Source organism: Phycodurus eques, chromosome 7, assembly GCF_024500275.1.
Source record: "Phycodurus eques isolate BA_2022a chromosome 7, UOR_Pequ_1.1, whole genome shotgun sequence".
NCBI classification, from domain to species: Eukaryota; Metazoa; Chordata; class Actinopteri; order Syngnathiformes; family Syngnathidae; genus Phycodurus; species Phycodurus eques.
Window position 1 is genome coordinate 31,142,166 of NC_084531.1, and position 13,028 is coordinate 31,155,193.

The following is a 13,028-nucleotide window of genomic DNA, read 5'->3' on the forward strand; positions in this document are numbered from 1 at the left end:
CTTGTGCGAGGTGAGCGGCGGCGGCAAATCCTTTTCTCCTTTTTCGCCCGGCGGCCGACTTTGAAACGTCGCAAATGTTTCCGAGGACCGTCGTCGTGGAACGGAGCGGCGGCGCGTTGCTGGAACGATTCAAACGTTGAGGAGTTGGTGAGGAAGAAAGTCGGAATCGAGTTGTGTTTCCTTCAAGAAGAAAAAAGTCTTACAAGAAGAAAGTCGTCAGATAACGAACAATGAATTGATTATCAAATTAATCGGCAACTATTTTGATAATCAATTCATCATTTGTCAACTTTGTGCATTTTCTGCACTGTCAATTTCAAATCATGTCCTGTTTGGGAATGAAGGGATGGAAATGCGATTGATCAAAAAATAATCAACATATCAGTCAGTTATTAAAGGTATTGTTAATTGCAGCCCGAAAGGTAACAGATTCATACTTTGGATAAAAATACATTTGTAATGTGAGGAGAATCAAGTTGTGTATTTGCAACATTTTGGGGGGGTATTAATATTGACAAGAAGAAAAACGTATTTTGTTGGAGGGGAAAGGTTTTACGTAAAGTTGTCATTTTATGATATTGATGACACTCTGAATTGCCCGTAGGTGTGACTGGGAGTGCGAAGGCTTGTTTGTTTGTATGTGCCCTGCGACTGGCCGGCGACCCCGCCTCCTGCCCGAAGATAGCCGGGATGGGCTCCGGCACGCCCGCGACCCGCCTGATGAATGAATGAATGAATGAAAGTCTCGACTCGAACATCCAAACAGTTTTCCAATGAATTTGATCATCGATGAGTCGTTGATGAATGTATTGATCCTGTTGCGCGTCCCAATCAGTTGCTATCAGCAGCGTACGAGAGGCCTCACGCCGTCTCGTTCTTCTTTGGTTTTTCAGAACTTCGTCGGTCCGGGCCCGTCGGAGGCGTCGGCCGGCGGCGGCGGCCTCCGGCGCCACCGCTCCCTTTGCCCCGTCGCCCCGCCCGACTCCAAGTTCGACGACATCTGGCCGCGATGGCGGCGGGAGGGTCGGCTTCCGCGCTCGCTGCTCAGCCGCATCCCCTTTAGGACGGACCGCTCGCTCAGCGTCCCCGCGGACGACGAGGCGCCGCCGTCCGCCCGGCCGCGGCCCCCGCCGGGACCGCACGTCGCCGAGCCGGCGCCCCCCTCGCCCCGGATCTCGGCGCGCTACAAGACGGAACTGTGCCGCACCTTCGAGGAAAGCGGCGCCTGCAAGTACGGCGCCAAGTGCCAGTTTGCGCACGGGGCGGACGAGCTGCGAGGTCTGAGCCGCCACCCCAAGTACAAGACGGAGCCGTGCCGCACCTTCCACACCGGTCGGCTTCTGCCCGTACGGCGCCCGCTGCCACTTTGTCCACAACGCCGAGGAGCTGCTCGAGGCGAGGGCCGGGCCGCCGCCGCCGCCGCCGCCGCCGCCTCTGCGCCACAGCCTCAGCTTCGCGGGTTTCTCGTCCGTAGACGATGCGCGGCCTTCGCCCAGGCGGGCGCCGCCGCTCTTGGCCCGGGCGTCCTCGGCCTCACCTTCGGGGGGGAGCCCGGAGCTCCTCTCGCCCCCCTTCCCGAAGCCGGGGCTTCTCCGCCCTCTCCCCTACGCCTTCTCCGCCGCCACCGAGCTGGCCGGAGAAAAGGACTTCGCCAACGACGCCGACTTCGTTCTCCGTTTCTTCGCCGCCGACGACCGAGCGGACGCCGGGCGCCGCGCTCCGCCCCCCCCCGAGACGCCGGCCGCCCTCCTCGGGCCCCCCGGCCTCCGGCGCTGCTCCTCGACCGACTCGCTCTCCGAGGAGGGCTACGCCTCGTCCTGCTCCCTGAGCTCCGGCTGCGGCGGCGCCGAGTCCCCGGGTTGCGAGGGGCGCCGCCTGCCCATCTTCAGCCGCCTGTCCGTCACCGACGAGTAGACCCGGCCGGAACCTGTCAAAGCGCACGGTCGCAACAGCTGTAGCGCTGCTCGCCCTCTTGCTCTCTTGCTCTCTTGCTCTCGTCCTCGTGTCTGCTGCCGTATACCGGGCTCTCGCCCCCTGCTGGAGCTTCTGCAGAACTTCCTGCCGTCAGCTTTAAGAAAGACGGGACAGGCTCACTCGAGTGCTGCTAACTAGCATGAGTGGACCCGCACTCGTGCAAAAAAAAAAAAAGGCTCTTTTTATATCAAGTGTGTTCGGAATGCGAAGAAAAGCTTGAATTTTCTTCGGTTGAAGAATTTTGCTGCTTCCTAACTGCTAACAGGTTAGCACGCTAACTTTGTGATTGGCAGGTCAACGTTGAAATAAAACCATTTTTGTTTTCTTTACCAGGAAGCCATCTGTCTTACATTCTACTTAAATTAAAAGGCTTATTTATTTCTTTGTGTCCCTTCAAAGTAAAGGCTATATTATTTTGTGGTTTGATGATGATGAGCTCGTGTAATTTAAGCGCAGTTGTTTACACATTTTTGAGTTCTTTATTTTGATATATTGCTGTTCATGTTACTTTAAAAATAAAAGTTCTTAAGAAAAAAACACGTGACTCACTTTTGTGTTTTATTTTGGAAAGTGTTGAGAATTAATAAAGACTGTCAAGGACTGTCATTGATAAATGATTAAAAGTCACTTTTTAAAACACTATATTATTATATAACACTTGAACTGTTTTCCCTTTTGTGTTTTATTTTGGAGGATACCAAGAATACAAAAAAAGACTCCACATTTATTGAAACATTAAATGTCACTTTTACTTTGCAAAATCAATATTACAAAATTACAACTTTGAAAACTCAGTTACCCAACCCTCAAAATGCAACCCCAATTCCAATGAAGTTGGGACGTTGTGTTAATCATAAATCAAAACAAAATACAATGATTTGCAAATCATCTTCAACCTATATTTTGTTGCATACATTACAAAGACAAGATATTTCATGTTCAAACTGATCAACTGGATTGTTTTTACCAAATAATCATGAACTTCGAATTTGATGGCTGCAACACGTTGGGACGGGTGGCAAAAAAGAGTGAGAAAGTTGACGAATGCTCATCCAACACGTGTTTGGAACATCGCGCAGGCGAACAGGCGGGTGCCGTGATTGGCTAGAAAAGGAGATGGCTGGGCCGGGCTCAGGCCCGCCCGCGACTCGCGTGAGGAGAAGCGCTACGGGTGGACGTTATCCATCAGTTGTGCCGACTGGTTAGAGCGTCTGCCTCACAGTTCTGAGGACCGGGGTTCAATCCCGTGGAGTTTGCACGTTCTCCCCGTGCCTGCGTGGGTTTTCTCCGGGCACTCCGCTTTCCTCCCACATCCCAAAAACATGCATGCTAGGTTGATTGACAACTCAAAATTGCCCGTAGGTGCGAATTGTTGTTTGTTTGTATGTGCCCTGCGATTGGCTGGCGACCAGTTCAGGGCGTACCCCGCCTCCTGCCCGATGACGGCTGGGATAGGCTCCGGCACGCCCGCGGCCCGCGTGAGGAGAAGCGGCTCGGAAAATGGATGGATGGATATTGATGAATACATTTTTAAAAAAGGCCACTTTTTTCACCCCGTGCAAACGAGCAGGTGCTTGATCACCACCTGGGGTCAATGCGCGCACGTTCCTGCTTGAAAGGCTCGACTCCACTCTGTCAGTAGGAATATCGTCGTATTTGCATCGACTGCTAGCCACGAGGGCACATGCGGTGTTTGGGACAAAAAAAATCAACACCCAAAAAAAGTCTTTTTGTGGATTCATACTTTTGAAAAATGTTTTTTCGTCCCTCGCGGGTGGGTCTGGCTCGTATTTGCCACTCGCTTGTTTTTTTTGCTTTGTTTTGAAATGGGATTTTAACTCAATGGAGGCTATTTTAAAATGCTGCTGAGTGGCGATACAATATTATTATAAACGATCTTAAATAAAGCACGTATTTAATATGATTACTGGCAAGTCATCGTTTTAAATTTGAAGTCACATTTTCTTGCGTGTTCGTCTTTCTTTCCCACGAGGACTGACGAATAACAACTCCAAGCACCAGGCGTCTCGTGCGTGTGACGTCGCCGGAAGTGGTCACATTTGGTATAAATGCATTTCCGCATCGAACGGGCGCCCTTTCCTGTCTACGGCCTGTAAGAAGATGGCGGTGCAGATTTCAAAGAAGCGGAAAGTAGGTGTCGTTTCATCGCTCAGCGGGAGCTTCGGGCGCCCAAATGGGGGTGCGAGAAGACGGGCTCGAACGCGTGCGTGTCCGCTGTTCCATTTCGGCGCGTTGTCGGCGTCCGCTCGGCCGGGATGGTCGGGGATGCTGCCGGCGTTGCGCTGCAGGCGAGCGGCGAGCGAACATGGCGGCGCCGTGGTGCTAACGTGACGAGAGGGACACTTGACCTGTTCGACGCCTTTGCGTTGCTTCGAGACGCTCGTGTCGTTGACGTAGTTCGCATTAGCTTGCGACAATGCTAATTCCCGACGTACTACGCGTACAGGCCAAAACAAGACCAAATGAAGACGCCCTTTGTCTGCCGGGGCGAGTTTCAGGGGTTCAGTTCCCACGTTTTAAGAAAGAGCAACACGTCACACGGGCTCAAACAGAATAAAGTAAGTAAGTCAAAACTTCCTCTTAAATGAATCGCTCCAAAATAAGTCGTGTGAATGCTGGAGGGCCTTCAGTCAAATGATTCTGCCTCCATTATTTTAGTTTAGTTTTTACTCTTCCGGCAATTCACCAGTTCTGCTCCTTCCACGTATCTTCATTTCAATTCATTCTAAATTCACGATACTCGCCTCATTCATAAAGTATACACGGCGAACAAACATAGCAGCGGTAACGGGACGCAAATCGCATCGATCCGTCATCGCCGGCAGGTAAGAGAGGCTGAAATCAGACAATTTCAAGTTCAACGCCAACTAGTAATGGATCACTTCAATCCGTTCCACAGCGGTCTCAAGCATTCCCGCGCAATTTCTGTACTAATGCGAATTTCCAGCATAGGCGAAACCTCTCGTGCTTGAAAAAGCGAAGCAAATACCGTCGCAGAACACGTATCATACCGTAAAGGATTGAAAACTGATGAAGACGCGACTCCTCGAAACGGTCTTTCGGCTTCATCCCGTCGGCTCCCAGCTCCGTCGAAGCGGTGGTCGCATTTTACGGTTTGGCTCGATCCAGAGGGAAAAACACGACCCGACGCTGGAATCTTTTGAGTTCTGCGGCGTTCGGAGGGATTCGTTTCGGTAGAAGCGAAGTCGCGGGCGTCGCCGTTCGCGCTCACCGCTGTTTGTTGTCGTCGCCAGTTCGTCTCGGACGGAATCTTCAAGGCCGAGCTGAACGAGTTTCTGACTCGCGAGCTGGCCGAGGACGGCTACTCGGGCGTGGAGGTGCGCGTCACCCCGACCAGGACCGAGATCATCATCCTCGCCACCAGGTGAGCGCTCGGAAGGACTCGCGACGGAAAGCCGTCGTCGTTTGGCGCCGATACGACCCAACTGCCGCGCGGCTCCAAGTTTGTTTGCATTTGCGTTACCGCATCTCGTAAGAGAGAGAAATTTCCCGGTCGACCGAGCCGCTAACTGGAAAACTCGACTATTCGCTGCTCCTGTGCGAAGGCAAAGCAATAAGAGGAAGTACGAAACAAAACCAAGATTTGTCCCTCGGTGAAGAAACGATGACGAGTCGGATGGCGACTTTGTTTGCTGCGCGCACGGCGGCCGCTTCAGATCGCGTTCTGCGATTCTGCTTCGGCTTCCTGCGCCGACGCAAAAGTCGTTTTCCCGCTGAAGACGCTGAGGCATTTGTCTGAGAGGGACAATGGCTACTTCACCGAAACCCAGCAAAGCTATTCAGTTCGGTCTTGATATTCAAGCTCGGGTTGCACGATATTGGAAAAAAATGCGTTTTTCTTTTACCTGCGAGATATATTGCGACGTGAAATAATACAGGATAAGTGTTGGGAAAGTTGATTTTCTACGCAAACTAGTTCAAAGTTCAGTTCACCGTTCCAAAAATGAACTAGTTCAGTTCAGCTAATGAGCTAATCTAACTCGTTGATAGTTTTGTTTTTCAATATGCTGCCGATATGCCATTACCCTCCAAATACTGACATTTCATTTCCCCAATGTTGCCGCCCAGTCGGTCCACAGTCGTCGCCAGCTGCAGCTTTGAAAAGGAGGAAAAAACTTTTTTAATTCTTATTATTAAATGAGGAATCAAAACTAAAACAGGACTTTGGTCCTTAATGTGCAAACAAAAACACGCAACACAGTATGAGAGGAACGATTGGGAAAGGACATTGATAACTTTGCATTCCTCACAGCTCTGGCGGATTATATTAAAATATATCTATTGTTGTATTACAAAACCATAAATTCCATATCACTGTGCTCGTACAGTGTTTTAACAAAAGCATTCTGATACAAATAATTTTCCTAGTCAACAATTTTCTTTCCAAAAGAACACATTTACCGCAGTTTACGCAGTGTCCCCGAACGCACTTCGCACACTCACGCAGCATTCCGAAGAGCGAAATAGGAAAGGCAGCAGGTGTACATTCTATTGGTCACTTTTAATATTACACTCCATTGACCAACATCGAAGCTGACCCAGCGATGTGACTATTGCGCACACGTACATCGTGAAGACGATGCCCGAACAAAAAAGCGTGCAGCTCTAATTCAAGCTGTTTTTCTATGTCACAATTGTTAAAGCCTCCCTCTAGCGCAGAAGCTGGCGTATGCAACTTCTCTTGAATGGTGCGGCGTAACCGTTTCGACTTTTTGATTAGCTCCAGAAGGTCGACCTTCTCCTTCTGCGTCGCGACCTTCTTCGGTGCTCAGAAGGAGCAGCGCTGTGCAGAAACGCCGGAAAAATACATTTGTCAGCTAATCTTGGATGTTGTACTGCAAAATTCACCAGTAGGCAAATGGTGGGCGCGGGTTGACGGTTTGCGGGAAGTCGTACACTTTGTGAAAAAAGTAAGAGAGACACTTTCTGAAATCAATGTGTATACTTCTGCTTTAAATGCTTTTAATTCTTGAAAAAGTTTCCTGAAAATGTCTCAACCTGGAAGTATTTTTTTGCAGTGTATTTGTGAAAAGTATTGGTTGAAAAAGCGTAACGTTTATTATCCTGCATGAACACAAGCTTGTACGGGCTTCTTCATTGCCGTTAAACAAAGAGCACAAAACCTTTTTTGCTGCAAAAGTTTGTCGTCCAACTGACCGCATGCGCCGACGCACGTTTCGTCTCCAGGACCCAAAATGTTCTGGGAGAGAAAGGCCGCCGCATCCGAGAGCTGACGGCCGTGGTCCAGAAGAGGTTCGGCTTCCCTGAGGGCAGCGTGGAGGTCAGTCAGACACCGAGGTCGCGCGCGCGCGAGCGAGCGAAGTCCCTTCGGTGATGACACGATGACGAGACCGACGAGACGGGTGCGAGTCAGAAGTGTTTCCGGTCGAGATCCGCGTTCTGCGCTTCTCTTCCGGCGCCGCTGACCGGCCCGTCTTTGCTCTTGATGACCTTGAGGCATTTGTCTGAGGGGGATCTCGCGCGCGCGCTAGCATGCGAATGTGTGTTGCGGAGGGCTAATGTTGCATTTGTTTTTCAGTTGTACGCTGAAAAGGTGGCCACCCGCGGCCTGTGCGCCATCGCGCAGGCGGAATCTCTGCGCTACAAGCTGCTGGGAGGTTTGGCCGTGCGAAGGTGAGCCACACGACGACGACACCACGCTAACTTAATGGACGCATTAACACAGTTCATTAGTGTCTTATACTGCCCCCCTGTGGCCGAGGCGCGCACATCAGAATGAGCAGCACAATCGAAGAAACTTTTTAATTCCAGGAAAGGTTTTAATGAAGAAAGTATTGTAGATTTTTTTTTTTCCTTAAAGAGCACAGAATTCGAAAAAATTTTTGGGAGGCAGCAATTTCCTTTTAATAAGGAAATACGATTTGAGATAGGAGCGTGGACGCAGATCAAATTCAACTCTTATCTCGCGGCGCCACAGCACAACATCCGCTGTTCAAAAAAATTTTTTTCGCTTGCTTCACATTGTCAGGATACCCGTGGACATTCATCCAAAATGGAGTGCGTTATTTTTTTCCTCTCTAAATTCCCAAATGAGCCCATTGAAAAGATACTTTTTTAAAATTATTATTATGGGGGGGGGGGAAAACCTTTAAATCCACGAAGTATGGTGTCATATATAAATGTTAGCATTTTATGGTGGGTCCTCAATATATGTGCAACATTTCCGAGCGGTCACAAAAACGAGTAGACATGAAAGGTTTCCTGCCGATCGACTGGCGTTTGACGGAACGCGCGCATACTTCCAGGGCGTGCTACGGCGTGCTGAGGTTCATCATGGAGAGCGGCGCCAAGGGCTGCGAGGTGGTGGTGTCGGGCAAGCTGAGGGGGCAGCGAGCCAAGTCCATGAAGTTCGTGGACGGCCTGATGATCCACAGCGGCGACCCCGTCAACTACTACGTGGACACGGCCGTCCGCCACGTTCTGCTCAGGCAGGGTGAGTACGCTTTTGCCCATGCGACGGCGTCAAACGGTACAATAAAGTGGGCTCGCCACCCATCGGAGGGGCCATAGGGCTCGGGTGCAGTGCGAGCCGGGCGGTGGCCGAAGGCAGAAACCTTGGCGATCCGATCCCCGGCTCTAAGGACGTGGAATGTCGCCTCTGGCTGGCAAGGAGCCCGAGCCGGTGTGTGAGGTCGAGAAGTTCCGACGAGATATAGTCGGACTCGCCTCCACGCACGGCTCGGGCCCTGGTACCGGTCCTCTCGAGAGGGGTTGAACTCTCGTCCACTCTGGAGTCGCCCACGGTGAGAGGCGCCGAGCAGGTGCGGGTATACTTATTGCCCCCCGGCTCGGCGCCCGTACGTTGGGGTTCACCCCGGTGGACGAGAGGGTAGCCTCCCTACGCCTTCGGAGGGGGGGGACAGGTCCTGACTGTTGTTTGTGCCTATGCACCAAACAGCAGTTCAGAGGACCCACCCTTTTTGGAGTCCTTGGAGGGGGTGCTGGAGAGCGCTCCCGCTGGGGACGCCATCGTTCTGCTGGGGGGCTTCAGTGCTCACGTGGGCAATGACAGTGAGATTGGGAGGAACACCCCCCCCCCCAATGCCCCCGATCAGAACCAGAGCGGTGTTCTGTTATTGGACTTCTGTGCTCACCACGGATTGTCCATAACGAATGTTCAAGCATAAGGGTTCCCACATGTGCACTTTGCACCATGATACCTGAGATCGCAGTTCGATGATCGACTGTCCGGTCGTGTCATCGGACTTGCGGCCGCATGTGTTGGACACTCGGGGGAAGAGAGGGGCGGAGCTGTCAACCGATCACCACCTGGTGGTGAGTTGGCTCCGATGGTGGGGGAAGATGCCGGTCCGCTCAAACGTATTGTGAGGGTCTGCTGCAAATGTCTGGCAGAATCCCCTGCCAGAAGGAGTTTCAACTCCCACCTACGGCAGAACTCAGAATCTCAGATTCAGGAGGAGCAGTGTGGTTTTCGTCCTGGCCGTGAAACAGTGGACCGGCTCTACACCCTCGGCGGGGTCCTCCAGGGTGCATGGGAGTTCGCCCAACCAGTCTACATGTATTTTGTGGACTCTGAGAAGGCGTTCGACCGTGTCCCCCGGGGAGTCCTGTGGAGGGTGCTTTGGGACTATCCGATACCGAACCCCCTGATATGGGCTGTTCGGTCCCATGTACGACCGATGCCAGAGTTTGGTCCGCAGTCTGAAGCGGCTGGGATGAGAATCGGCACCTCCGAATCTGAGACCGTGGTCCTCAGTCGGAAAAGGGTGGCGTGCCCGCTCCGGGATGAGATCCTGCCCCAAGTGAAGGAGTTAAAGCATATTGGGGTCTTGTTCACAAGTGAGGGAAGAATGGAAAGAGAGATCGACAGGCGGATCGGTGCGGCCTCTGCAGTGATGCGGACTTTGTATCGGTCCGTTGTGGTGCAGAAGGAGCTAAGCCGAAAGGCGAAGCTCTCGATCTACGTTCCTACCCTCACTTATGGTCACGAGCTGTGGCCTCCCTGGTGAGGTGTTCCGGGCACGTCCCACCGGGGAGAGACCCCAGGGAAACCCAGGACACGCGAGAGAGACGGTCTCCCAGCTGGCCTGGGAACGCCTCGGGATCCCCCCGGAAGACCTGGAGGAAGTGGCTGGGGAGAGGGAAGTCTGGGCGTCCCCGCTAAAGCTACTGCCCCCGCGACCCGACCTCTGATAAGCGCTAGAAAATGGGTGGATGGATGGATGGACATGCAGTAGTTGCTCCATTTTAATTCATGTTCATTCATGTCTAAGAAAATCCAGCATTTATTTTGCGGTCTGCTATTGTCATTGTCTCAGTGCAGAATGGCTGTCTCATCACAGATCCGTCTGGTTTATTGCAACATCATCATGTGGCATTAACAGTAAAGACAGCTGGAGTGACATTTGTAAAAGAAGCAAAAGCAAACAAAAAAACCTCTTTTGTTCGTTTTCGGGGAAAAGAGAAGAAAAATCCGATGGATCCAGAAATGTCATTTTAGTCTTTTTAAAAGACTAAACATTTTTTCGAATCTGCAAACTTCACATAACGGTAAAGACATTTTGGCATTCAGTTGGAAATTATTTTATCATAATTTGTTTGACCTTTTGGATAACTGCCAATAATTCCAATATTCATATCAGTCCAACTAATTTCCAAAAGTAAATTCAATGGGCCGTGTCTTTACCGTTATTGATCAAATGAGCCATAATATGGATACCGTGATTTGTCGGGGAATGTCGCGCAATGTAGAGCTGACGTGCGCCAAAGATGAGCTCGAGGCGGTCGGATGCCGACGAATGAATGTCTGCTCCCTCTAGTGGCCTCATGCGGGATTGCTGCCCGAGAGCGCTTCACTTGATTCAACTTACTTGAGGAGCAGAGTTCCGTTGGGTTTTTGAGGGTTTCCGTTTGCGAAGGAACGTGTCCGCCGTGAAGGTTGAAGTTGTTGTGCGTGTGCGCCAGGTGTGCTGGGCATCAAAGTGAAGATCATGCTGCCGTGGGACCCGAGCGGCAAGATCGGCCCCAAGAAGCCTCTGCCTGACCACGTGAGCATCGTGGAGCCCAAAGAGGAGCAGCTGCCCACCACGCCCATCTCCGAGCAAAAGGGGGCCAAGCTCGACGTGCCCGTCATGCCCCAGGGCGGCGCCCCCGTGCCTACCGCCTAACGCGGGTAAGCGGGTCGCATCGCGTGACGCGCACGGCGACCGTCTGTTTTCAAATCGAGTCGTCGGATAAAACGCGTTTAGCGTTCGTGGATTGCAAACTGACCGTTGTTGCATCGCAATTGTTTTTTGGGGCAACTGAATCGTATTAAGTCGCAATAACGGGCATTGTTTGTTGCTTTTCTCTTGCAGGTTTTCGTGGGACAGTCGGACGGCCATGTTTTGTGTACAAAAACAATAAAATCTACAAAAGATGCTTTTATTTGTCTGCTAGGGAAAATTATGATTCCAAAAACTTGATCCGGGGGAGCGCGTGTGGCACGCAAAGCAATCGCAGCCCAACCACAGTTCAGTTGTTTCACTTTATAGTTTTACATTACGTTTGTTTGTCAACTTGTTTTGGAGCCGTTGTATTTAATGTACATTTGAATTGAATGTAGCTTATTTCTTTCCAAGTGTGGTGTTAAGTTGGACTGCATAATTTTGGAGTGGCTTGCAATAGGCGCAAATACTTTTTGGGAATTCAACCTCTTGTTTTTGTGAACACCTGGGCCTAGTACATGACTGTTAAGTCAAGGCACAGCGCATTTGACAAAAAAATGTCACGAAAAATAAAGTAGGCGGCTCTGGAAAAAAATGACAGCAAAAAAAACGTTTTGGGTACTGTGATCCATTTTTCATTTTCTGCAACTGAAGGCTCTTAATGATGTGAAATTTGGGAATTATGCTATCGTTAGACCCAAACATATTTTATTGTAAAAAATAAATAAAAATTTCCAGAGCTGAAAAAATAAACTTGTCCCAGTTTACTGACGAATGTATTTCCTCAGTCAAATGAGGACTCGCGTTGGCAAAAACGAGCAACTTGCTCTGCTGTGTGAAATGCGTCCGCAGATGATAAACAAGGAGAGCTCATTCGTACCGGCAGTCACGAAATCATTTTCAACGCGATTAAGTGAGACGCAAAAGCAATCTCCCACGTGTGGCGGCACCGCCGCTGGATTGCACTGGAGTATTTTTAAATTGCTCAGGATGCTTGTACTCGCTCTGGAATGTTTGACAAGCTTTGAAATTGGAGCCAAAAGGAACGTTTTAAAAACAAAAAAATGTCCCTTCTCCTGTCTGAGCGAGATGACCCGGAAGTACTTGGAAGATACGTCCGCTTGAATGAGCCATTTGCATCCCTTTTGCAAAGTCGGCCGACTTCCTCCCCTGGATGCCAAATGTCCCCATCGCTTCATCCGCCCGATTTCCTTCACCAACATGTCCGTTACAATCTGCACCAATCGTGACTCTCTGTCTGGGATGCTCAGAACTACTGCCAGAATTTCCTGCCTGTGGGGCATAGCTGCTAATTACATTACACACGACACCCTCCATTTCAAGTGTCGGCCTCATCACTCCGTCTGGTACGCTTTTCACCTCCGAGACATTCTCGTCGTGGAAAATAATTTCGCACCTATTTCGCACCTCTGAGCCGCTTCTCCTAACACGGGTCGCGGGCGTGCCGGAGCCTATCCCAGGAGGCGGCGTACGCCCTGTGAACTGGTTGCCGGCCAATCGCGGGGCGCACGCGACCGACCGACCGACCATTGGCACTCGCGTTCACACCTACGGGCAATTTGGTCTTCAATTAACGTGGGGTGCGGGAGGAAAGCCTCGCGGGCACGGAGACGACTTGCAAACTCCACACAGGCGGGGCCGGGGATTGAACCCCGCTCCTCGGAACTGCGAGGCAGACGCTCTAACGCTCTAACCGGCGTCTGCACCATGGTCAAATAATATGCACCCCGCCCCTAAACTTGTCGCCTTATTGCCTTTCCACCTGCTCTCCTGGACACACAATATGTCAACCTTTCTCCTCCT

The 13,028-nt window shown here is 51.0% G+C and overlaps 2 protein-coding genes and 2 non-coding genes across 4 annotated transcripts; all 4 read left to right on the plus strand.

Annotated features, from left to right (window-relative positions):
• The first annotated feature begins 267 nt into the window (after nucleotides 1-267).
• On the plus strand, nucleotides 268-2,432 carry sb:cb81 (mRNA decay activator protein ZFP36L1-like). Its single transcript, XM_061681548.1, is given in 2 exon segments — nucleotides 268-1,331; nucleotides 1,333-2,432. Coding segments are annotated over 2 exon segments (1,140 nt in total). The 5' UTR covers nucleotides 268-773; the 3' UTR covers nucleotides 1,915-2,432.
• A 1,601-nt stretch (nucleotides 2,433-4,033) lies between these two features.
• rps3 (ribosomal protein S3) lies at nucleotides 4,034-11,418 on the plus strand. The gene is made up of 7 exons (XM_061681754.1): nucleotides 4,034-4,125; nucleotides 5,250-5,380; nucleotides 7,204-7,297; nucleotides 7,556-7,650; nucleotides 8,283-8,470; nucleotides 10,963-11,170; nucleotides 11,355-11,418. Exons 1-6 carry the CDS (start codon nucleotides 4,096-4,098, stop codon nucleotides 11,163-11,165), a joined length of 741 nt encoding a protein of 246 aa, XP_061537738.1. The 5' UTR covers nucleotides 4,034-4,095; the 3' UTR covers nucleotides 11,166-11,170; nucleotides 11,355-11,418.
• On the plus strand, nucleotides 5,605-5,760 carry LOC133405645 (small nucleolar RNA SNORD15). Its single transcript, XR_009768988.1, has one exon. It is a non-coding gene; the product is annotated as a small nucleolar RNA SNORD15 (small nucleolar RNA).
• Nucleotides 7,343-7,490, plus strand: LOC133405644 (small nucleolar RNA SNORD15). Its single transcript, XR_009768987.1, has one exon. It is a non-coding gene; the product is annotated as a small nucleolar RNA SNORD15 (small nucleolar RNA).
• Nucleotides 11,419-13,028: the final 1,610 nt, after the last annotated feature.